The sequence below is a fragment of the Falco punctatus genome (genome assembly GCF_963210335.1).
Source record: "Falco punctatus genome assembly, chromosome: 15".
Lineage (NCBI taxonomy): Eukaryota > Metazoa > Chordata > Aves > Falconiformes > Falconidae > Falco > Falco punctatus.
In genome coordinates this window covers 11,708,846-11,734,380 of record NC_137595.1, presented here as the reverse complement: position 1 = coordinate 11,734,380, position 25,535 = coordinate 11,708,846, and the positions used below count along the sequence as shown (strand labels likewise).

General features: G+C 53.5%; 1 protein-coding gene across 5 annotated transcripts in view; it reads left to right on the top strand.

The window, feature by feature from the left end:
- Window positions 1–25,535, top strand: part of FRMPD3 (FERM and PDZ domain containing 3) — a 74,637-nt gene that overhangs the window by 32,415 nt on the left and 16,687 nt on the right. For 4 of the 5 annotated variants that reach the window (XR_013923798.1, XM_080365476.1, XM_080365478.1 and 1 more), the window contains 11 exons: window positions 239–341; window positions 720–765; window positions 1,838–1,942; window positions 3,018–3,125; window positions 3,644–3,775; window positions 4,310–4,429; window positions 4,575–4,711; window positions 5,536–5,659; window positions 6,264–6,353; window positions 7,852–8,031; window positions 18,990–19,134. Coding sequence is in view for 4 of the 5 variants with exons in the window: in XM_080365476.1 (XP_080221602.1) it covers window positions 239–341; window positions 720–765; window positions 1,838–1,942; window positions 3,018–3,125; window positions 3,644–3,775; window positions 4,310–4,429; window positions 4,575–4,711; window positions 5,536–5,659; window positions 6,264–6,353; window positions 7,852–8,031; window positions 18,990–19,134 (1,290 nt within the window). In the remaining variant the exon portion in view is untranslated. Of the gene's footprint in view, window positions 1–238; window positions 342–719; window positions 766–1,837; window positions 1,943–3,017; window positions 3,126–3,643; window positions 3,776–4,309; window positions 4,430–4,574; window positions 4,712–5,535; window positions 5,660–6,263; window positions 6,354–7,851; window positions 8,032–18,989; window positions 19,135–25,535 lie in introns of those variants that run through there. The other variant, XM_080365479.1, reaches the window with a different exon arrangement.

Sequence of the window (25,535 nt, the reverse complement as noted above, 5' to 3'; positions counted from 1 at the left end):
GTGTGTGACCCCCCTGTCCCTGGACACAGCTACAGGGTGCCAAGAAGCACGGGGCACTTCCCCTAGTGACCCCCTCCCTGGGCTCCTGTCCTCTCCTGTCCCCTCCAGTGAGCCTGTGAGGTGCCCTCCACAGTTACATACATGGGCAAATGCTTTGGGGGTGCTTGGGACCCTCCTGCTTCCCCCCACCTCGCATCCCCAGGATGCCTGGGCTGGCCCTGACCCTCTCTCCCGGCAGGCGGCCCCTCTGAGGATAAGCTCCTGCCAGGAGACCAGATCTTAGCCATCAATGATGAGGATGTGAGTGAAGCCCCCAGAGAGAGATTCATCGAGCTTGTCAGGTGAGGACAACACACACCTCTTGTCATCTCTGGGGAGGGAGCTTGTGCTGGGCTGCTGTGCCCCAGCTGGAGCCTTGGGGTGTCAGTGCACGCCCCCAAGCTCTGTTGTCAGTGGTCACTGCTGGCATGGGGAAGCCTCAGCCTGAGCAGGGGAAGTGCCCTGGAGCAAGTGCCGTACCCATTCCGAACTGGCCAAGAGGTGGGCAGCACTGGGAAAGCACCCACAGCTGTATTACCGAGTGCCCCAAGGAGCCCACAAAGGTCCCAGCTGCCACCAGGCTGGGAAGGGTGGGATGTGTTCTCTTGACAGCCAAATTCACATGTGGAGGTCCACTGCTGTGAAGTCCTATCCACCTTAATTTCTCCTTTCTGTCACAGGAAGGCGAAGGACTTCATCGTCCTCACAGTCCTGCATACCCACCAGGTGAGACCAGCGGGAGCCAGGCCCTTTGGAAGACTGAGGTGGGGTCCCTGGAGGCCCCAAGGGACCATTCAGCAGCTCAGCTGAGGTGTTGGACTGGTGTCCCACCACCCCAAAGCTCTTCCAAGCTGTCAGGTCTGAGAGCTGCCGCAGCCCTGCAGGATCAGCGTGGGCAAGTGGCCATCTCCCTGTCCTCATCACTACCTCCTGGTAGTGTCCCTGGAGAGTCCCTGGAGAGCTGGGAGTGCCAGGCTGTGACCCCCAAGCAGTGCAGCTAGTGGTGGTGCTGGCATTGGGTGGTGCTGGAGCAGGTTGAATCGTCATGCCAGCAGCAGTGGTGGCTGGGCATCATTTCTGCTTTACTGAGCCCCTTGATGTTGGTGAAGGAGAGAAGTGCGAGAACTCCCCTGTGTTCTCCTCTGCAGGAAGGAGATGCCACTGCCCAGCGCCGCTCTGTCAGGAGCAGGGCATGTGCCAGGCTCCAAAACCACTTTTTTCTTCCTGGTTCTGGGTGGCTTCCAGCCAGGACAGGCTGCTCGGCTGATGCCAGCACCCTCGGATGCACACAGCTCCGTGGCACAACCGTGGAGTGCGTGCAGGCAGAGGCTCCCCAGTGCCTGACACTGCCACCAGAACATCCCACAGGGCTGCCCAGGGTCCTGCCATCTCCCAGCTACCCAGCTCTTTCCCACAGCCGCAGACCCGCATCTGAGGGGCTCATCTCACACACCCAAACCCATACTGGTGCCTCCGAGCAAGCCCTGGCTTATGTCTGCTGGAGCTCAGACTGCACAGGGGGTGGGCACACATGCCTACTGGGAGTGCAGCCTCCCCCATCACGCTGAGGCTGGTGGCCTGTCTTCAGGGGCTGCTGCTCATTCTTCTGGCACTGCCTGCAGCACTGTATAACCACAGCGAAGGGGACTTGCTTTCCACCCCGCTATTTCATGGTTTGCTGCCCGCTCCCCATCGTCATGCTGGCTTCTGACAGACTTTCTCTGAGCCCCATATCTGGCTTTCCCCATGCCACAGCTCCAAGGGCAGGCAGGTGATTTATCCGGTGCTCTCTTTCCAGTCTCCCAAATCTGCTTTCATCAGTGCAGCCAAGAAGGCGAAGCTAAGGTCCAACCCAGCGAAGGTCCGATTTTCAGAGCAGGTGACGGTCGGCGAGACAGACCCAGTAAGTCCTACCCTGCCTTCCTCTGTGATTCACCCACTTGAGGTGTCCCTGGGGCCGTGGGGTGTGAGGTGGCTGGGAGCTGCAGGGCTCCTCTGCCCTGGTTTGGGCTCTGCAGGTGAGGGCAGCCCCCTGGCCCAGAGCGCCCTGCAGCACACTTGAGGCATTGGGTTGGTGCTGGGGGACATGCAGTGGTCCTCCCCTGTCCCTCCGTCTGGATGGAGCCCCAGAAACTGTCCTTGGAAACCTGGTCCCCCTGGGCACCCGAGGATGACATCCGGGCAGTGCCAGCGCCTGCCCTAAGGTCTGTGCCTTCCAACCTGGTGCCAAAAGCTTTGCAGGAGTGCCCATGCATGGGGCATGGTGACCAGGGCACTGCTGCTTGGCAAGGGAAGCTGTTACGCTGCAGTAGCGTTCCAGCCCAGTGCCATTATCTCTTAAATGCAGAAAGGTTTTATTAGGCAGCGTAAAAAAAAAAACCAAAAAAACCCAACTAAAAACACCACCCAAACCCACAACAAAACAAACCAAAAAAACCCAGTGTGAAGCGCTTTTAGCAAATCCTATTTTTAAGCAAAATCAATTAAGTAATTATCTGATCGAAACACTTCTCCCTACATAAAATCAACCTTCGTCCCACTTTCTGCACAGGGCGTGCGCAAGGCTGAGGTGGGCTAGGCTTGGGTTAAGGGTCAGGAAAGGGGGATCAGCTCTGAGCCACCCCAGCCATCGCCTTCCCCCTGGGTTACCAGCTGGGAAGCAGGACAGGCTGCCAGGCATGGGCACAGCTCTGGGATGTGCTGGACGGAGTGGGATGCTCCATTCCTGCTGCAGCTGCTGGGAGCTGGGGAGGTGGATCTGTCAGGCAGCTCTGAATTGCTCCAGCTCTGCACGTCTCGATGGCTCAGCAGAGATGCTGGATTTTCAAGGGAAATGTGCCTCTTAGCACATAAGCCCAGAGAAGTGGAGGATGCTGTAACCACTCCATCAATGACACTCATTCTCTCTCCCCACCTTCTGTCCATCTCTCTGTGCCCCCATCCTCCTCCACTCCCCCATTGCTGGCCCCGCGTGCCAGGACATGTTGAAGAAAGAAGCTCTCCTCCTCATTCCCAACGTGCTGAAGGTTTTCCTGGAGAACGGGCAGATCAAATCCTTTACGTTCGATGGCCGAACCACCGTGAAGGTGGGCCCCTCCGCTCCCCCCACGGCACGGTGACGCTTCTCTCCTCCCGCCTGCCCGATCCATTTTTCCTTGTCTCCTGCTTCTTTGCACAAACACTGCAGCGTCGCTTGGCTGGCTGCGAGCTGCCACCGCATGATAGATAGCCTCCCTGCCTCCCCGGGCAGCACGCTTTGCAGCTGGCAGGGATGGGGTTTTGCTCTTTCTCCCACTCCTTTTTCCTTGCTGTAAGCCTGCCCTCCCTCAAGCCGGGATGGATGCTCCTGCAAGTCTCCCTCCCAGGGGTCAGCTTGCCGCAGCCCCCCTCCAAAACACCGCAGTGCGGGGGGTCTGGCTGCTGGTCACATCCTGCTGCAAGGTGGCTGGGTACAATCCTGTGACCCCTCTCAGTGCTGCAGGGCCTCATCCTGCGCTGGCGTGGCCCCAGGTGCCGAGGAGGAAAGGGCTTTCAGTAGGGTGCCATCTCCCACCCTGGGAGGGAGCCACTGCCTTGCACCCAAGCCTGTCTGTGGCGTTTGCAGGATGTGATGGTGACGTTGCAGGACCGCCTGTCCCTGAGGCACATCGAGCACTTTGCTCTGGTCTTGGAATATTCCAGCCCAGAGTACAGCCACCGGTTCCTGCTGCTCCAGGACAAGCAGCCGCTGGCCCACGTAAGTCGCTGGGTGTGAGCAGGCATGGGATGGCCAGGGCTGGTGGCTGGGGCACAGGGAGGCTCCTCTGCCACCAGTGTGGGGCACGGCAGGGTTGTGCCATGGGGTGGTGTAGCCTCTCCTTGCCTCTGGCATGGTCCTGTGGGCTGAGGGGTGCAAAGGGTGTCCAAAGAGGGAGATGATCCCTACCCATCCCACCCTGACAGCACCATGGAGGTGCTCCAGCCTGGGAAGCTGCAGGCAGCATTCATGAACATCCTTGGCCTGCCCGGGAGAGCCAGGAAGCTGGCACTGTACAGGATCAGGGATAAAACGAGGATTGTGGAGGAAGTGTTAGCCCTCGTGGCATAAACCCCTGCCACACCAGGCAAAGATGTCACACCAAGGGAGGCTGGGCTGTTCCAGCGATGAAAGGATCAGGTGGTGCACGGTGCAACCAAATCCCTTCCCAGGGGAGAGGAGAGGGGGTCTTATGCTCTGCAGGCAAATATATGCAGCCTCTGGGCTCACTGCTCCCCTCTGCTCCTGCCACAGGTCGTGCAGAGGACACACTACCATGGCATGAAATGCCTTTTCCGTGTGAGCTTCTTCCCCAAGGACCCAGTGGAGCTGCTGCGCCGGGATCCTGCAGCGTTTGAGTACCTGTACATCCAGGTAGGGGACTCATCCCTAAGAACTGGGAGCTGATGGTGCCTGTGGGCCACGCGTCTGCCCAGGCTGGGCTTTGTGGAGGCATCCCTCAGGTGGCGGGTGCCCTGTCCCCGTGGCTGGCTGAGGACACCTCTCCTCCCTCCTGCAGAGCCGCAACGATGTGATCAGAGAGCGCTTCGGCGCAGACCCCAAGCCAGAGATGCTGCTGGGCCTGGCCGCCCTCCACATCTACATCACCGTCTCAGCCACCCGCCCCAGCCAGAAGGTCTCCCTCAAGAACGTGGAGTGAGTCCTCCTCCCTCTTCCCACACCACCGCGCAGCCCTCCTCTGAGTGCCTTCCCCATGCTCCTGCTCACAGCCCTGCCATAACTGGGGTGCTACCAGCAAAGTTTTGGAGTGCTGAGCATGAGCTGCCCTGAGAGTCCCCCTGGAGCTGGCCAGCTCGCAGGCTTGACAGCAGTGACCTGCAGTCTCTGGTCCCACCACAGGGCCGTGTGAGACCCCCACACTGACATCCAGCCACACATGGCAGCCTGGCCAGGGCTGGCGGTGATATTTGGTGCCAGCCTGGGATCATTTCCATGGGAACCCAGGCTGATTTTCCACCTTGCATCCAAGGTGAAGAGAAGGCACTGTGGCTCTGTAATCTCAGCCTATCACCAAGCTGTGCAGAACTGGCTCAGCCCTCCTGTGGCTCCCGGTGGTCTTAAATCCATATGGAGTCCATCTGTGCAGGCTGGCTTTGCCCAGTGTGCATGGGGAGGAACGGGGGGAGATGGCACCTCAGGGAGGACGCCAAAAGAGGCTTGGGAATTTGCCCTGCGTCCCTTAACCTTACATGAAGGTGAGCAGGAGCTGGGCTCAGCTGCAGAGCCTGGCACTGCTGTTTGCCAGCCCAGTGCTAGTGGCTGTGCCACCAACTGGGGGTCCAGTCCCCTTGTGAACCCGGGCTGGGGGCTGCTGCTGCACCGGCTGTGACACCAAGGAAGTGCTGGTGTGGCTCCCGTTCCCACTAATGGCAAGAGGATGCTCTTGGGCAGCATCCCTGGTTTCTGCCCGTCGGCAGGATCTCTGCTCTGGTGGCTCAGGCGGGCTTCCCTCCCCGCAGGAAGGAGTGGGGCCTGGAGCCCTTCCTGCCCCCCTCGCTCCTGCAGCTCATCAAAGAGAAGAGCCTCCGGAAATCTCTCTCGCAGCAGCTTAAAGCCCACCAGAACCAGCCTGGCGGCACCAAGGTGAGCCCAACCTGCGTGGCCGTGGCTCAGGACTGGTAGGGTGGCAGTGTGCCTTCTGCCCCAGCCATCCTGTTGTCCCCGGCTGCCTGGGGACTCCTGTTATTGCTACCTAAGTCCCATTGGATGGGAGATAAATCCCGGTGTGGCAGCTGTGCTTTCAGCTTGGCCAAAGTGGCACACATCCGTTAACCCTGTGTTTATCATTATCTCTGGGCTTGGAAGGCTCTAGAGGAGGCTGCTGAGCAACTGCCTCATCCCTGCAACCATCAGAGCTCCCTGGGGGGGCTATGTATCTCCCAGGAGGGTTATACATCTTGGGGGGGGATTATACATCTCCCAGGGGGTTACATATCATATGTCTGGGCTCCTCCCTGGCTGTGCCTCTGCTTTGGGTAACGTCCCAGCATCTGCCCAGACAGCAGGGGAGTGGAGACCCCCTCCACCCCATGTCAAACCCCAGGCTCGTTGCCAGCACAGCCCATGCCCCAGGCTGCCTGCCGACACGCTGCGCACCTCTGCTTGGGAGCTCCCAAGTTTGCACCAGCCTCTTGCATTTCTTGCCCCTTGTGCTGATGGTGATCACCTGTGTGATGTGTTTTGTCAGGTCTCCACAGCCCAGGCAAAGCTGCAGTACCTGAGGATCCTGAACGAGCTGCCCACCTTTGCTGGGGTCCTCTTCAACACAGTGGGACTGGTACGGTAATTCAGGGTGGGCTGGGAGGTGCTTGGCACTGGTCCTGAGTCTGTGCTGGAGGGGAGAGTCGGGGGAGATGTGACTTCTATAGAAATCACTTCCTCGGGCTCTTGCTCTGCCCCACTAGGGTGCAAGCCCATCCAGAGAAGCCTTCAGAGCCCCTGCTGACAGTAGGTCAGATCTTCAGCTCCACAGGGTCTGGGTTGCCTCTGTTCTTGCCAGCCTTTTGGGCCATGACATAACCTGCTCAATTAAGTTGCCGTAGTTTCGGACACAGTAGCTCAGTCCTGCCCTGGCAGCATCCTGCTCTCCATCTCAGAGGAGGGCCACCCATGGCAAAGGCCACTGTGTTCCCTGCTTGTCCCCACAGGGAATAGCCCAGCTGGCCTTACCATCTCTGACAGCAGTGGTCCAGCCTGACCGCTCTCAGGAAGCTGCCACTGCCCGCTCCTCCCTCATCTCCATCAGAGGCACCTCCACCCCTCACCCAAGCCACCTCAGTTTCTCCATGGCAGAATGAAAGCCACCAAGCCAAACAGGAGAACAGTGGACCCACTACGGCTCCCTGCTGCCTGGCTCACCTCTCCATCCCTCATTCCACCTCCCATCCAGGGGTCTCCATGTAAGTGTCACCTCTCTGCCATCCTTCCCCTTACCCACACCCGAGGTTTCAGCACTTCCCTGGCTTCCCTTGCTTTGACTCCTGGGTTCCACCTCTTGCAGCCTTTGACCTGCTCTGCTTCCACCGTGCCATGGAGCTGCTCACCTCGCAGCCTAGAGGGCTGCCTGTAGGAAATCAGTAAAGGCAGAACCTCGTGGTGTCTGGTCAGTGCCATGGCCGAGCAGGGGGAGCCTGCCTCTGACACTGACTGGGTGTGCAGCATTGGGCAGCTCACCTCTGGTGTGGGTGCCCTGCTTGTTTTTTAATCTCTGACACCAAAGCAATGACTCTGAGCTGACCTAGGAGCTGAACCACTTGTAAGTGGTAAATAGTATTCCTTTATTCTCCTCTGCACTGATCTGCCCAGCTCCTCTTCACCTCCAGGTCTGGCTTGAAGCATCCTTCCTGGGCAGTCCAGAGCAAGAGATCTCTATTTTCAGTCAAGGCTTTAGTTCTTTTCTAAAATGCATTCCCTCCCTCCTCTGCTTCCTTCTCTCAGAGGCATTGTCAGATCAGGCAGATTTGTAACACGCTCTTACTTTTCTGTAGCGACACCAGCAAGCCTGAATATTTCATGTGGACAGTCAGTTCAGTGCTTTATTTTTAAATAGCCTTGGCATCCTTCACACTGTTCCCAGCTCTGCAGAGAGGCTTAGGGAGGGGGGTTCATGGCACCAGCTTCACCTGCTGCTCTGCAAAAGCCCTCTGGGACCTGGCCAAGCTGCTGACATCGAGGGTTGGCTCCACAGAGAAAGCCAGGTGCAGTCTGTGAAGCCCCAGGCTGCATTTATTCACCCATCTGTCTGTCACTCTTTCTCCATGTGCTCCTGCTACCAGGACGAGAAGCAGCCAGCCACCACGCTTCTTGTGGGACCCCGGCATGGCATCAGTCACGTCATTGACCTGAAGACCAACCTCACCACAGTGCTGTCAGAGTTCAGCAAGGTCAGCAAGATCCAGCTGTTCAGAGAGAACCACGGGGTGGCCCGGGTGGAGACGAGCATCCTGGATGCCAAGGTAGGCACAGGTGCCACGGAGGCAGGCACTGGGGAGAGGGGCTAGTACGGAGGCTGTGGTTGGGTGTTTGGTGCTCGTCTTTGAGGGGGTTCAGGACACAAGCGCACGTTGGAGCATCTGCCTTGAGATTTCTAGGGACTCAAAAGCCCCTTTCACATTGTGGTCACAGGGCACATGGTCTGTGACATCTCCCCTGCCTGTCTGTCTCCTTGAGCCATAGAGGCAGGGACTGACTGACACAGAGGGTACACGGTGCCGGCATGGTGGCATTCTGGCCATGACCCAAACACCTACCAAATGGTTCAAGCAGTGCCCGTGGGGCAGACAGGGGTGACACAGGCCAGGCAGGTAGCAGGGCCCTTTGGAGGCAGGACAGCACCTCGCTTCTGCTCAGGGCTGGAGAGGAGCAGTCCATGGCCATACCTGAGCTGGAGGCAGGTACTGGAGGGGACTGGTGGGGTTTCATGCATTAGCAGCGCTTGTGAAACTTGTCAAGCCATACAGGATCATTGAATGAACTGGAAATGATGGGATGGGGCATGTCAGACTCAGAGTGTGGGAAGAGATTGCTGGGCGTCCCTGGCTCAAATAAACCCTAGGTATCTTGATAGCTGCCTCCATTATCCTGGCCTTCAGCCCACAGAGCAGACTTTCTACCCCTGGGTGTACATGCCCTCCTGGGCCCTGTGTGTTATCATCCTGCCATCCCCTGCTAGTTGTTGTGTGGTGCAGTGCTGGTTCTGGTAGTCAGTCCCCATGGTCAGGCCCTGCCACCCCCATCACCCCTCAGAGTCACCTGCCTCTCCCGAGTCCCAAACCCTTCCGAAGGACTGTCAGCAATACAGTAAAAGCTTTACTGACTTCTTTGGTGTCTGGTCTGGCAGCCACAAGATCCTAAGGACATCATCCAGTGGCTTTGCTTGGGTTTTTAATAAGCTAGGATGCATCTCTGGCAGACTTGCAGGCAGGTAGCCATGTGCACAGCTGACGGTGTATCTGCACAAGCCTGCTAAGCCGTAGGCTGTAGGTCAGTTTTACTGCCCCTGCATTCACCCCTCTTCCCCCAGAGGCCGATGAAGCTGAACTGCTTTGCTGGCTGCCTCTGCATTTCCTCATCTGCTACAAGGTCTCTAAACCTCAGCCATCTCTGCAGCCCTTTCCTTGCACTCTGTATTTCAGCTGTAGCCTCACAGATGTAATCATGGTGGATTTGTTTAGGATTCTCCTGCTGACTCCTCTCCTGGTGGATTTTTAGCACTTCCTCCCACCAGGCGCATTAATTCCTCCAAGTCTGTTTTCCTGCGGCTGCTGTGTCTGCTCCAGCAGCTCTGCTGAACTGCAGTAATGCCCTGGCAGGCTCCGCCAGCACCATGCTTATCCTCATCCCCTCTGCTTTGTCTGACCACCCCCAGCAGCCTCATCCGTGAAGCCCATTTTTTGCGTTTGTAATTCAGTGGATATTTGGTCAACTGTAACACCTGCAATATTCCATCTGCAACCTACTGAGGTCAGCCATTGCCCAGATGAAGTCCTGGTGTCCCGCTGTGCCTGTCCCTACCCTTGAAAACCCTCAAACCTCCCTCACTGCCACCTGGGCAGGCAGAAGCCCTCCTTGCCTGTCCCCTCCAGCTGCCTGGGCTGTGCAGGAGCCCACCAGATCTCCTCCTTCCTGCTTATGGAGCAGGTATAACCAAGGGATACTGTCTGCACCATGAGTAACCCTTCTGGTTCCTCCTGGTGCCCACACCCCTTGGATATGTATGCATAAATTGAAATATTAATATATTAATAACAGGCTGGTCACAACCCTGTGACTGACTGCTCATGGCTCGCTGTGAGCACTCATAGCACAGTGTGTTCCCACTGCCACATAGCTCCATGGCAGTCTCACCTACTGCGAGTACTGCGCGGGGAGGTGTGTGGCGTTAGCTTTGCTCCACGTGGTGCTGCTCAGCCCCGGGAGCGCACCGAGCTCACGGTGGGGTGCACTGGCCCCTCTGGTGCTGCCATCATCTCGCTGCCGTGGCAGAGTGCAGTTGTCCCCCCAGTGCAGTCCAGTGCACAGCTGAGACTGGCTGCAGGAGCAGCAGACGTGATGCTGACATCCATCTTCTATAAATTAGGTGGCGATTCCTACGTGGCTTCTGCACAGATCCGGCGGTGCTGCTCCCCTCGGCTATGCTCTGCAGCAGTAATTAACTCTGCAACACCACCAGCCCTTTCCTACTGTAGAAGCAGACTTTCTTCTGTGTCCCTTCTATGCAGTCTCCCAATTGCTGCAGAAAAGGCAGCTTACATACAACTTCCCACAAGCACATACGCACGTGTGGCAGCTTTATCTCCCTGAGAAGTTCCAGGCAGCTGCCTACAGCCACTGAAAGCCCCTCTGCCTGCCTGGAGCAGGGTGAGCATCCCATTTGTGAATCTCAACAGGCTCAACAGCATCCTGCCAGCACAGAGGCTGCTGTTATCTGTCTTCATTTAGCCGTTATCCAAGGGCTGGGTTTTAAAGTCAGAATGTCTGCTCTGAAATGAGGCATATGCTAATCCTGCGCAGGACAGCGATGAATGAGGAAGGCTAAGAAAAGCAGGCAAAAAGGTTGTTACCTTGCAGTGCTAATCTGCTTTCTGCAATTATTCTGTTGCACCGAATGTGTCACTGGCTAAAGCCCTGGGTTGCAAATAAATCTGTTTCTGCCATGAGTTGTAAACCATTAGAGGGTTGTGTTTGAAGTAGTGTCCTGACTGCTCTGGGGACCTGTGCTCAAATCCGCATCACCCCTGGAAGCCTGTCAGAGCCCTAGGGATTGCAGAGCAGGTGGGAATGTCCCTGGGGCCATTGTACTGTGAGCCTGATGCTGCGTTGAGGGATGCTGGTGCTGGGGCAGCTCCAGTAAGGGCAGGGATGTGAGTGAGCCAGCCTGAGTTGGTGGGGTGGTGGTGGCCCGTCACAGCTGCTCACTGGGTTACTGTGGAAACAGCAGATGGTCAGTGGTGGTTAAGGGATTTGTACCGAAAGGCCATTTTGAATTTCTAAGCACCAGGGTTGTTGTTGTGTAATTGATCCTAAGGGTTAAAAAAAGGGAGTCGGATCACAGAGTGGCTGTCAGCCAGGAGGTCTGCACACCCTGACCACAGCAGCCAGCACCACCCAAATGTTCTCATCCACTACTTGGCTGCAACCACAGCCCAGACGCACCTGCCGGGAAAGAGCTGGGGAAGGTTTTCAGGTAACAAGCAGGCTTGAGGAGATTGTAAGCCATTTGCATTTGGTTCAGAAGGAAAAAAACGATGTTTGTCTTATAAATTATTCACTGGGTAGTTAATTGGTTTGTTTTGGAGCTTTTCCATCCTGGGCTTCAGATTCTGTTTAAAACAGCCCATTTGGGATACAAACGCGGGTCTGGTGCCTCTGCTTTGCTTTCTTTAGCTTTTTGCCATGGCTACAGTGGCAAGGGGGGAGCAGATGCTGGCTGGACCCCTCGTAGAGGAGCTGCACAGCCGCAGAACGGAGGAACCAAAGCCTCCAGGCCTCTGCTACTGGGTCCAAGAAGGATTTTTATTTCCTGCAATGTCTAAGGGAGCTGCTGGGAGGAGAGGAGCAGGTTTCACCTCAGCATCCCTGGAAGGAGTGGGGCATGTTTGCTTGGAAATTCTGAGAAAGTTCACAGTATGCGGCTGATGGCAGGATGGTGCTTCGCCAGCTGTGCTGCAGCTTTGTGGGCATTTTGCAGGATTGTGTAGCCATTCCCACCTGGCAAAGTCCCCTCTCTGCTGGGGCTGTCGCTTCTTCGCTCTTCCTCTTGTGCCTTGGACTTGCCAGTGATTCTGGAGCTCATAGATTTGCTGGCGACAGGGTGGTGGCACGTGGTCTCTCCTGTGATCTTTATGCATTAAATGTAGCTTGTCTCAGTGGTCTGGGAGCCCTCAGGCCTGCATCTCCCAGGGGCTTTCCCCTCCAGCTCACTGGCAGTGCTGGGACCAACATTTGAGAGCAGCCAATGCTTCTGAGCCAGCTCAGATTTGGGCTTCTAGGCGTGCATCTGCCCTCCTCCCCAGTACAGGACTGCAAAGTCCTCTTCTACCTCCCAGCATCCTGGGAAGGGCAGTGTCAGCAGCTCCTGCCTGGCATGTGGCCAGGCCCAGCAGTACTGATGGGGTGCAGAGGAGGCAGAGGGGCTGCTGCTCACTGTGCTCATCCAAGCTCCCCAGTGCAGAAGGTGTGGGGAGAGTTGCTCAGCTCCGTGGGCAGATTGGAGCCAGCTCCTGATGTCCAGCTGGGTGGCTCCACCAGGTCGCACCCCTTGCTTTGCAGCTCCACAGCTCCTGCAGAAGCAAAGCTTTTGTGCTTACTGAAATGCCTTTTCAAATGGAGCATTTATTCTCCCTTCTGATTTACACAGCTACACGCCACTGGGCTTTTTATTATTAACGGTCTTGACACTGGGAAAAAAAGCTGCCGAAGCCCTCTGAACGGGAATGAAAGAGGAATGCTCTGGGGGCAGCTGGATGGCCTGAGCCCGGACAAGCGTCTGCAATTTAACAGAGGAGCTGTCCCATGCTGTGCCTTGTCCCCATGCTGGGCTCCAGGACAGGAGCCCCGGGCCCCGGGTGGCTGGCCATTCGCCAAGTGCAATTCAATCAAAGGCATCAGGGTAATTGACTTTATGTCTCCCAGCAGGGCCTGCAGCCAGCCAGCGCTTTAGCTGAGATCAAGACTCAACAGAGGGGAAGAAAAAAAAAAAAAAAAAAAAAAAGAAAAATTAATTCAAAAAGATCCCTGGCTGCTGCTGTGCCTGGAATGTGGCTATTGATGTCATTGTCCCAGGGGCCACGGCATGCTTCCAGCCTTCCATGGAAATAAAAAGCCGCCATGCATGGCCAGGGTGCAGCCGCCTTTGCTCCCCCTGGGAGGCCAGCCCTGCCCGCCGGGCGCCCCTCCCTCACGATGCCAATGGGATGGTGCCCCCCTGCCTCCAGCCTTCCCTGCCAGCACCAGCAGCAGCGGTTCTCGGCGGGGCTGCAGCCGGCCCCGAGCCCAGTGGTGCTTCCCCCAGCTGAGTGTGGCAAGGCCGGTGCCATATGTTTGCCAAATTGTAGTCTGAAAATGGTGGGAAGCCCCATCAAGCTGATGAGGGCAGGTGGGGCCAGTATTACTCCTGCTCACGCAAGCAATGAGTGAAGCCGACTGAATTTCTCCTACATGAAGAGTGAGGCTTGGAGCAATGATAGACCTAAACGCTCTGGTTCCCTAACCTGAATTCATCTTTCTTTCCATTAAGGCGTTCTGAAACACTGTCATCTCGTGGGAGAGAGGGAGAGATTGAGATTTCCTTTGGCTCAGTACCTGGGGTGGGAGGGGTGGATGCAGTTTCCCTCTTCGCAGCACCTTTCTAGCAAGGCATAAAGCAAAACACAGCACATACCAGCGTGTGGTGCCAGCCCCAGTGCCACCTATGGTACTGCCCAGGACAGGAGCCAGCCAGAAACACAAGAGTCAGACAACATGTGGACAGGATCAGTTTCCAAGCCTACAAGTTTTTGATGTATTTATTTAAAAAAAAAAAAAAAAAACAAAAAAAAAAAACAAAGAACCCCCCCCCCCCAAAAAAAAAAATAGAAAAAAAAAAAAGGAAAACCAACCACGCAGATTTCAGGTGTCCTGTGCTGTGGGCGTGAGCGCAGCCCAATGGTATTGCAACCTTGGGAGTCCTGAGAACTTGCTTCAACAAATAGGAAACGTGGAGGATACCAAAAGTGCTGGCAGGCTCTCGTTATTAGAAATCCCACAGGGAAGAGCATGAACCCTTTGAGCAGCTGGAGAGGGGAGATGAAAGCCAGCCAGGGTGGCAGCAGCAGCATGATGGGGAGACACAGGCTGGACCTGTGCCTTCCCTGGGGACAGGGCAGCACCATCAGAGTGGAGAGAAGGAGACACCTACAAGTTTGCAGTCTACAGAGGTACCTCTTGATCTACTGTGATGTTGTGTGGGACCGTGCAGGGAACAAGGAGGGCATTCACCCGGTGGAGGTGGCAGCTGCTCAAACCCTAAGGAAGGAGGCACTGCTGCAGAAACCTGAAGGTCTGCTGCAAACAAAGGCAGGGGGTTTCTGATCAACTAATGGGAAATAATGGTCCTAATGACAAGCAGCACATTAATAGGGCTGAGTTAACAACGCTTAAGAGGAGGGAAGGAAAGGTAAATGTACAAGTGAAAAATTGACAGCTGTCTCATTAGGCCCGGCTGCCTAATATTATCAAATATAAAGTTGGCACTGCACCTCAAATAAACCAGGGGACATGAGTTATGTAAATTCATCTCCCGTCTTTCTACTGCACTACATTAAAGGAAGCAGGGTGAGACCCAAAGTACATGATAAAGGGGGGAGATTAAAAGGAAGTGCACAGAAGCTTAAGGGTTATAGAGTACATAGATCAGGTCATAAATTAATTTAAATATGTGGACTGTTAAGATCCTCTAGCATAACCCTGGCCATAAAATTTCCTACAGACGTTCTTTTATGAAACCTTCACCTTTGTCTGAACAAGGGAATATTCTCCAGAAGGACATCAAGGTTTGAGTTAAAGCCAGAGCATAATAGAAAAAGCAGTATATCCTTAATAGGCTAATGGAAAACTCATCTCTTGTATCCAGTGTAAATATATTTTATTTTACTTTCCAGAGAAACTGGTTGCCAAGCAAGAAACTTTAAGTGAAAAAAATGTCCTTTTCTGATTAAGACTAGAAAAATCTAGGAAACCAGTTGAGTGAAAGATCAAAACATCAGTCATTTCAGGCTGTTATTATACATTTAGATATTGAAAGAGTGTTCTCTTTAAAATTTGCTTTTCATGTTGGCATATTACAGGTCAGAGACAAACCTTTACCTGTGCATCCCGCTGAGAATCTGATGTTTGGCATTTTTAGAGCAGTAGGATTATCCCAGTAAGTTTGCTTCTGTGTAAAACCAGCTTTCATGCTAAAGGTGCTGCTGCCCTGTCAAAAATCAGACAGGCATTTCTGCTCTGGCATCCCAGGGAAGCAGATCCCTCAGGGCCACCAAGGTATGGGCCACCACCACTGTTGCAGAGAGAATGTGCCAGTGAAGAGGAGGAAGAGAATGGGCTGGTTGGCATGAGACACATCATCAGTGCATGGCTGGAGGATAACCAAAGGGTCATCCTAGTTAATAACTTGTTCCTCATTGGTGATGAACACCATTTCCTGATTAACAGCCAGGAAAGAGGCACTGCACTATGTGGCCACTTCCAAAAAATATCAGTGCTGACAGGGCAAAGAGCAGGTCTTAGAGGAACAACACCGGGTTTGCTCCTGCTGCATCCTTCCCTGCCTTCCGGCTGCTCATTAGATGTGAGCTCTGCTGCACCACTGGGTTTAGAAAACTTACGAAGATTCATGCTTTTTCAGGTTGCTGCCTTTTTGTCAAGTCTGGTTGAGCTTGAGCAGTGAGTTAAAAAACTTGCAGGAGGAGGCAGGGATGCTGCGTGAGCCCCAGCCCCCTGGCGACCAGGCCAGTATTGACCACGGGCACAAGCCCTCACTGCTGCTCGCAGGATGTTTCCAAAGGAAAGGTGTTCAATCCCATTTGCCACAAGACATGGGTATTACAAGGAAGCCCAAAGCACAGACTACACCCCTCCATTGTTGGTAATTAGAGTAGCTCCTTGCAAAGCTGTCCTGAATTTACCATCTAAAACCCTTAGCAACACTAGTTGGAAATTTTTCATGCAACTGTTCAGAAAGTCAATGTTTGCTCAGCTCGCCTGTGCCTGGCTCTCTCCACAAGATCTCATTTGCCTTGCCTGCGTGGAACAGGGTGACCAAGATTGCCAATGTCTAAAAATAACATCTCTGTTAGCCGCCATCCCTGACACCTCCTCTCTGTGGCCTGATTTTCCAAGGAAACAAGGCTGCTGCAATCGTGTTGCCGCTTTGCCTTTTGACCCCACAAATCACTTTCAGATCTGTTGGCCACTTTCAGGGAGATGGGGCAGCAAGGTGCAAGTCTTGAAGGCAGCCGAGCTGCTGCAATGTCAGCAAAATCACCTAGGTGGGTGGAAGAGAGAGGTACAGCCTTGTAACCAGCCAGACCTCTGTTACTGAGCAGCAGAGGAGCCACCAAGGCCAGGAGAGACAAGCAGCCTGACTGCAGCAGCTTTGCTCCCATTCAGTAGCTTTTTAAACAGCCAGTAATCCATCGGCAGGACACAGAGCCCCTGCAGGACAGGCTCCCAGGCCACGGGGAGCTTGCTGGAGCACTGCCATGAGTGCAGGTGGACAGCTTCAAGCTGCTCCTGAAGTGATTTAATCCCTAATAACAATATTTGAATGCTTGACAATTAGAGAACTGTCACACTGCTTGTTTGCCAGGATGTGAGAGTAGTCATTTCTAAGACCCCTCGCTAAGCTGTAATGCTAATCAGTATTAAGATTCCTCTTTTTCAGAGCGGAGTGCTACGATTAACCCCAGCATGCCATGCGCCAATTGCTGGAAGCCAGTCTGGAAGCTGGGCTTGCTTGGACACCTGGCAGGGAGCTCGCGGTGCCATGGTGTGTTGTGTGTGTGTTATTTGTAGGCAAGGAACACCAGTTGGAACAGTTGTGTCTCAGTCCTTTCTCCCTTCAGGAGGAGGGGAGATGCAGGGGCTGCTTCTTGCCAGCACGAACCTACAGTCCCATCTCTGGATGGGTGGGTTCATCCTGAAGCAGAGGTGTCTGAGCAAAGATGGAAATAGGGCTGGGTCTCAGGGGTACTGGTACCCAGCCGGGGTCCCCGGACAGCACCACGGGCTGAACTGCAGGTGCTGAGAGGAAGGCAATGAATGGTCATGGCTCTGTGCCACTCAGCCTTTGTGTCCCCAGGAGCTAGCTGTGAATCTCTGGCATGTGACTCATACATGGTAGAAACTACCCCTCTAGTTTTGCTTTTGAAAGGGAATTCTCAACCTGCCTTGGCCTCTTGATTTAATCTGGCAGTAGTGGGTACCCATCAGCCATTGCCTCCCTACCCTTGCTGTTTGCTTCCTTTCTTGTTGCTAGCACTCAAACCCTTCCTGCTGCATAACACAGGGGAAAATGCACAAATGTCTCTTTATTCAACAGATGGCTTAAAAAAACCAACAAGGCTTAGCCCTATGTGGAATGCAGTTGTTTTAAGGATGCTTCATATGGCAGAACTGGAACACATGGTTTCCTTTCATCACTTATGTCAAGACCGGAGCTGGGCTAAGAGATGTCACACCCCCCCTCACCACTGCACGCCTGCCTCCTTTGAGCTATGTGTAGAATCTCTTCTCTCCCTTCTCTATCTTGATAATTTCCCTTTGATCTGTGTCATCTCAGATTTATTTTTCATGATGCAGAAGGAGCCTCATCAAGCAGGCAGAGGCAGAGCCTCTCAGTAGAGCGTGTTCACTTGTCAGGTTATTTCTCTTACACGTCAGGTTATTTTTTTTCCTTTCTCTTCCTGCGCAGCAGCCAAGGAGGGAACTTCTTTACCCTGGCCCTAGGAGGAATCAGCCCCTGCCAGAGGCTCATGTGTCTTGGGGATCAGACGTGGTTCTGTCCAGGACTGATGGCTTCACACCTGGGTTTATTGCGTCCAGAGTGTGACATGCTGTAGGGCCAGGTCTTCCTTTGCCAGAGTTGTCTTTGTGGCTTAAAAAAGCGAGTGGTGAGCAGGGCAGAGAACTGGCCAGTGGGTATCAGAAACCTCCTGTGTTTATAAAACAAGAAGACCAAAATAGCTTCAATGCCTTTCACACTGCATAGGCTTAAGTCATTTTTAAAATGGGCTTGGTTTGCCCTAGATGTTGTAAACAAGTTCTTCTGAGTCTTGGAGGGATGTCAGTGTGCAAGAGACCAAGCACAGCAGGACAGGCAGCCCAAGCCGCAGCAGTAGCTAAACATCCCCCAGTTGCCTCATGTACAGTAAGCCCTGTACAAAGGTCCTTCAGGTGGGGCTGCTTTGTGCAAGGGGTAGAGGTGCCATGCAATGACTTCATTGAAGGCACTGTCAATTTTTTTTCCATCTCATGTGTCCGCCTTGAGTGGTGCTGGGGGCTCAGACCAAGCATGGACTGCTTGACCGAGCAGAGCTGATGCAGGCTGCTTTGCCCAGCCAGGTCCCAGCAGTACATGGGACCTCACTGGGTGGGTAAGAGTGGATCCCACTCCAACAACTTCCCTAGGCTAGTTAACCTTCTTGGGACAAGCCGGCAGTCAGGGAGTCACGGTGTCTGCTGCTAGACTGTGCAGTAAGGTTATATGTAGCACACAGATCGTGTCAGATTTTTTACTTCTCTTTAAAGCAAAGACCCTTTTTAGCGTGTAAATAAATGTTCTCCTAAAAGAGAAGACACCATCTGCTCCTAAGCATAAATTTAATTTTCTGAAGGGTTAGACTTAAATAAGATCTACAGGCTCAGAGTGGTGGCTGGGGGAGCCTGTAATGGGGTTTTGCCCCCTCTGCATCTTGCTGGAAGCAGATGTCTCAGTTTATGGGAGGGCAATGTGGTGCCTGCAGCGAAACGGGTTCTGACAGCTGGAGACTCCACAAACTCCCTGAGCTCCCCAGGGCCTGATGGTGAAATTGGTGCTTGCAGGTAGGCTTAGAACGTAGACATGCAGGCAAACGATCAGGAGCCAGCATGGGGACCCTGCCATGCACAGCCTGCGCCCCGTGGGACTCCACCTCTTCCATCATCCTTAGGGGAGTCAGCAAGCTGGCATTACAGCTACAGTGAGGCGCTTTCTTGTGCACAGCACAGGAGCAAGGACATGCACCTGGCTGTTTTTTCCTGTGTGGGTGCTAAAAGTGCCAGCCAGCTCACCAGTTATACCAGTGCAGGGCCCTGGCACAACCTCTTTGGAGCATGGTTCCTGTGTCAGCTGAGCCACATGGCCTTCATGCACTTTGCCTCTCTTGCCTTCCAGCCGCTGGTGTTGCTGATGGAGTGGCCCGATGCCACCAACTTTGCCTGCCTGATCGCAGGCTACTGCCGTCTCCTGGTGGACTCCAAGAAGATGATATTCTCCAGGGCCCCCAGCCAGCCACCCCCACCTCAGATTATCAAGGCAGGTACGTTTCAGCCTCTGCTTTCTGTGCGAGCCCCTTCCCCAGCCTCCCCCTCCTCATCTTCCCTCCACCCAGGGCTCTGCAGCATTAGAAAGGAGAAGGGTTTCTCTGGCACCTCCCCTCTGCTCCCATTCCCCTTGCAGAACCAAAAAACAAGGAGCAGGGAGACAAGTCCTCATTTTGGATAAGCTCTGACCTGCAGTGTCAGCTTGGGCCCTAAATACTCCCTGCAAGTGTTGTTCCTGGCTGCTCCTAGAGCAGATCCAGGAGGTGCTGTTTTGAAAAGACCTGTAATGCTGCCAGCTAAATGCTGGGTCCTCACAGAACAGCCTGTGCCTTGCTACAGGGATGCAGCACATGCTCCTTGGCCAGCATCCTGGCTCTGGAGACCAATGGGAGTGTATGCACTCAGCCAGGGACTGTGCCTCTGCTGCCTCTGGACACTGCTGCCTTCATCAGTGGGGCTCTGGGCTGCACGGGCAACTCTGCCAGCATGGCTGCTCTGCTGATTTCCTATACCAGGAAGGAAACTTTGGTGTCTCAGTTCTTCAGGTGCTCAGACTGATGCAAGGAGCAGAGGGCTGGTCTGGGCACAGCAAGAGACAAGAAGAAGTAAAGACACATTCTGTCCCACCAGGCGCTGATGCTCTGTTCTTTGAGGATGACTTGCAGGTGTGAGTCACCCTCAAAATGATTCTCAAGAGTGATTTCAAAAAAGAGCCACCCATGAGCACCCACAGCCAGCCGTTGTTCCATGCAGGTGTTCACATCAAATATGTTCTGTATAGAGAAATATAAAATACAAGATCAGTGGCTGGATGATGGGCAAAAATACTGACCCAGCTGACTCTGGAACATTGTCCCCCAGACCTCCCAAGTGACGCTGCAGATCTAGAGAGCTGTGACAGTTCTTCAGTTTAGCTGACAGAGTTTCAAAGCTGCCTTCTCAGGATGGGACTAGCTGGGGAGGTAGGAGGAATGCTGAGAGCTAGCAGAGTCCCTTGTCCTTGAGAAAGGACTCAGTGCCTCTGAGGTCTGAGGAAGGCACCTGGACACCAACTTAGCACATGTGGGAGGACACACTCACAAGAGGCATCAGGAAAGCATCTGCAGCAACCTCAGCAAATCCAGGGAAAGACCTGGCAGGTGATGTTGGTGTAAGTATATGTACATGATTTCCTTTCATTTCTTCACCTGCACCTCTTACTGATGGCTGTCACCGTGCTCTCTGCTCTGGGTGCCCCATAGAAACACATTTTGTCACATTTTGCTATGAGTGGAGAGTGTTTCCAACTTAACTGTCTGTCATCAGAGTGGTCCTTCCCTGGGTCATGTCACCCTGAGATGGGCTACAGGGACACATGGGACATACGGCTGTGGGGAGTCAGAGGAATGCAGTGGGAAGCAGAGAGCATCCCAGAACATCCCCAAGGGCTTGGAGGGAGGCTGGCAGCACCCAGTTACTGGACACTCAGGGGATATCTCAACATGTTCAAGATACTGGTGCTTTTCCACACTAGCAACTGTGGTAGCAGTCAGGATTGTTTCTCGGGGATTTTGCTTTGTGGGCATGGTCGAAACCTATGGCAAAAGGGGAAGTAGATCTTGCTCTTTTCTTGGCAGTCTCAAGAAACCAATGTCACTGCAGGGAGCCGGAGTGAGTGCAAGGGGAAGTCACGGTGTGGGTCAGACAGCAATGGAGCAATGGATCCATGGTCTTCAAACCAAAAAGCTAGCACCTCTCTAGCTGGCCTAGTATGTCCTCAGGGGTGCAATGAAAACCCCTCTGGCCAGTGGAGTGGCACAGTGTCCCTTCAGACCCAGTATACTCGGCCCGGCCACCCAGGCATCCTTCAGAAGGAGTGAATTCAGTGTGTATCAGGAAAACTAAGTCTGCTCACAGTTCTGGTCTCCCCACAGCTGCAGGCTGAGCTGTCAGGAGCTAGGCGGATCACAGGGAGCAGGGACTGCTGATCATTAGCACATTTCTGCAGGAATGATAAGAAAGCCCCACTGGGATGAATCAAGTTAGCCCAGGCTTTGACTTTCCAGGCTGCAGGCAGGCTGTGTCAGAATCTTAAACGTAAAATTGAGCCCTGGCCTGTGCTTTTTGCCTAGAAGAGGAGCACATCCATCTTCCCTGAGGACCATTAAAACCTCCTGCTGAACTGCAGACATTTTTAGAAATGCATGCTTTGTCTGGATGCTATCAGTTAGATCTATCTCTCTGCATTTCCCTGTGAAGCTGTATGCCAGATCCTTGCCCTCCACAGCAAGGGTTGTGCTGGACTGGAGCTGCACCATCGGTTTGCCTCCCTGCCCCTTCCTCTGCCTGCTCCCACCAGCAACCATGGTCAGCCAAGCAGCTCTGTGGCCTTGGTTGCTCTCTCAGCACATCGTCAGGACCTTCTCCCCCAGAGCATCCAGCAGTTGGATTGTGGATTTGGGGGTTTTGGCCCCATTCAGCAGCAGGCCCTGGCTTGGCATGGGCAGCCAGCAAGGCTGTCCAAGCGGGGCAGGCTGCTAGCATGACCCATCAGAGGTGTCTGACTTTGGGAAAGCCTCTGCTTCAGCTCACACTGTCCCACCACAGCCCAGCACTGAATGCACGTCCCCAGCTGTGGCAGCCCTGTGCTCACTCACACAGCTGTCATTTTTGAGCCCTGGTATGTCCATAAATGGGAGAGAGACTGTTTTGGCTGGGATCTTAGCATGGCAGGTGATGAACAGTATAATGCAAACGTGTGTTTGGGGAGACAAATTGTCCAATTTGTTGAGCTAATGAATTTAATTAGAATGTATTTGATTTAATTTATAGTTGGTAAGATGGAGCCTGCATCCCCCTGGCAGTCATTCTCAGCACAGCTGCACAATTCAGTCTGTAATGCAGACAGATGCCCCTCCTGGGGGCTGGACCACTGGCCAGAAGTTCAAGCAGTATTTCAGCCACTTGCTTCACACAAGGGAGCAAGGAGAGGCTGTCGCAGCAAAATGCTTAACAGCAGAAGCAGAGGGCTATTTCAGAGCAAGCCTGATCCGATAGCTGACAGCCAGACAGAAAGAGAGTGGATCGTGGGCAGCAAGGAACAAGGGACTGGGAGGGGTGTCTGTCAGAATCAGCCAGGCAATGTTGGATGCCTCCCTGAAAGGCAATATCGCACCATGTTTAGCAATTCCCTGAGGAAAACTGCTTGGTCTGGCCAACTGGCAGACTGAGGCTGAAGGTCCCTGTTCATGAGTGCAGCCACGCTGCTCCCACTGCCCTCTGAATATGGCTGGTGGCTCGGTGGTGTAGTACCCGCATCCCTGTGTCTCTGTGCCTGCTGTGTTGGCCAGCTCTCCTCTGGTTCTGCCCAGCTCTGCCTCCCAGCAAGCTACTGGGATCTTGCTTCCTCTGCCTGCTGCTGTCACGCAGCATAGAAACCACACATTTTCCCAGGTAGCTGACGTGGATGGAGTCCAGCCCAGAGCAGTAAGAAAGCTGAGACATTTAGGAAACAGACCCGTTGGGAAAGGTTAAAGGAATTTGCTGTGGTTAGTCTAGAGAAGAGATTGGTGGGGAGCTGGAAAGGGAAGAACAGGACAATATTTCTGATGTCTAAAGGTTGTTTGTAAAAGGACACTGCTCAGTGTGTTGCCGGTCCATGGTGTCATTGATCTAATTCCTCACAAAAAACAGCCTTAGGGTCAATACTTTCTCATCATATATGTCATAATATTTAACTTTATAAAATTTATAGGATTAAACTCTATAGCACGTAATCATTTTGGAGACAGTGGAGCAAACCACACAAGGAGGTGGCCTGCTGCTGCTTCTTTTGATACCATGCAGGCTGCTGGCTGTCTTCCACATCCACCATGTAAATCTCTGTACATCCCTCTCCCTTCTGCCTCCTTATAGCTGGGAGGGGTTGATGTCTCAGAGCCAGAAGGTTCCTTGTCTTCAATGTCAGCAGTCCCCTTCTGCTCTTGGTGGCAACACATGTGGTATCCCTCAGAGCTTAACCCTTTCCTCTAGAGAGGCCCACACACTCAGGTGGGGAGGCCAAGGCAAGTGTGGCACATACAAAGCCACCCATAGGAATGTGTTCACCTCCATCACACATGTTTTTATGAAGGTTAGTTACAGTTTTCCTGCCTCAGAGATAGGGTACAGACAAGCTGATCACCCAAAATCCCTTCCAGCCCATGATCTGTTCGAGGAGTTAGTCAACAGGACCCCCTGGGAAACTGCCCTCAGGGACAAGGGAGCAGAACAGAGCTGGCAGATCTTTAAGGGTGCTTTCCATGAGTGCAAGAGCTCTCGATCCCCAGGTGTAAGAAATCAGGAAAGGAAGACAAGAGACCAGCATGGATGAGTCAAGACCTGCTGGTCAAACTAAAGGGCAAGAAGGAAATGCACAGGCAGTGGAAGCGGGGACAGGTATCCTGGGAGGAGTACAGGGACACTGCCCAGTTGTGTAGAGATGTTAAAGGAAGGCCAAGGCACAGATGGAGCTGAACTTGGTAAGGAACACAAAGAATACTAAGAAAGGCTTCTATAGGTACATCAGCCAGAAAAGGAAGGTCAGAGCAAGCACACCTGCCCTGATGAGCACAGCTGGCAAACTGGTAACAATGGAGAAGGAGAAGGCTGAGGTACTCAACAACATTTTTGCCTCAGTCTTCACTGGCAACCTGTCTTCCCACACCTCTCAAGTGGATGGACCTTAGGACAGGGACTGGGGGAGCAAAGTCCCTCCCACTGTAAGAGAAGATCAGGTTCATGACCACCTAGGAACCTGAACAGACATAAGTCTATGGGACCTGACGAGATGCATCCCAGAGTCCTGAGGGAATTGGCTGATGTAGTTGCCAAGACACTCTCCATGATATTTGAAAGGTCATGGCAGTCAGGTGAAGTCCTGGTGACTGGGAAAAGGGAATATTGCACCCATTTTTTAAAAGTGTGGAAAGGAGGACCCTGGGAACTACCGACCTGTCAGCTTCACCTCTGTGCCTGGGAAGATCATGGAATATGGTCTTCCTAGAAGCTGTGCTAAGGCATATGAAGGACAGGGAGATGATTCAAGACAGCCAGCATGGCTTCACCAAGGGAGAATCTTGCCTGGCCAACCTAGTGGCTTTCTGTGATGGTGTGACTACATCTGTGGATGAGGGAAGAGCTATGGATGTCATCTACCTGGATTTCTGTAAGGCCTTTGACACAGCCCCCCACAGCATCCTTCTCTCTAAATTGGAGAGAGAGGGATTTGATGGATGGACTGTTCGGTGGATGAGGAAGTGGCTGGATGGTCACATCCAGAGGGTAGCGGTCAAAGGCTCAATGTCCAGATGGAGACTGGTGGTAAGTGTTGTCCCTCAAGGGTCCATATTGGGACTAGTACTGTTTACTACCTTCTTCAACAACACAGACAGTGGGATCAAGGGCACCCTCAGCAAATTTCCAGATAACACCAAGATGAGTGGTGCAGTTGACACGCTTGAGGGACGAGATGCCATTCTTGTGGCACACAGATGTGGACAAGCTCAAGAAGCAAGAACCTTATGGGGTTCAACAGGGCCAAGTGCAAGGTTCTGCACCTGGGTCAGGACAACCCCTGATACCGATACAGGCTGGAGGATGAAGGGATTGAGAGCAGCCCTGTGGAGAGGGACTTGGGGGCAGTGGTGGCTAGACATGAGCTGCTGATGTGCACCTGCAGCCCAGAAAGCCAACTGTATCCTGGGCTGCATGAAGAGAAGCATGGCCAGCATGTGGAGGGAGGTGATTCTGCCCCTCTATACTCTGCACTGCTGAGACCCCACCTGGAGTACTGTGTCCAGCTCTGAGGTCTTCAGTACAAGAAAGACCTAGACCTGTTGGAGTGGGTCCAGAGGAGGGCCATAGAAATTATAAGAGGGCTGGAACACCTTTCCCAGGAGGACAGGCTGAGTGAGTTGGGGTTTTTAGCCTGGAGAAGAGAAGGCTCCAGGGAGACCTTATTGTGGCCTTTCAGTACTTGAAGGGGGCTTATAAGAAAGATGGGGACAGACTTTTTAATAGAGACGATAGTGAAAGAACAAGGGGTAAGGCTTTAAAAGTAGAAGATGGTAGATTCAGACTAGACAAAAGGAAGACATTTTTTACGATGAGGGGGATGAAGCACTGGAACAGGTTGCCCAGAGAGGTGGTAGGTGCCCCGTCCCTGGAAACATTCAAAATCAAGTTGGATAGAGCTCAGAGCAAGTTGAAGATGTCCCTGCTCATTACAGGAGAGTTGGACTAGATGACCTTTAAAGGTCCCTTCCAACCCAAACCATTCTATGATTCTGTGATCTGCATTTGCAGGACATTTCTTCTGCTCTCATTACTGGCAGATAGGCCCAGCTGGTTGCAGATGTTTTTTCAAGAGACCAGCCAG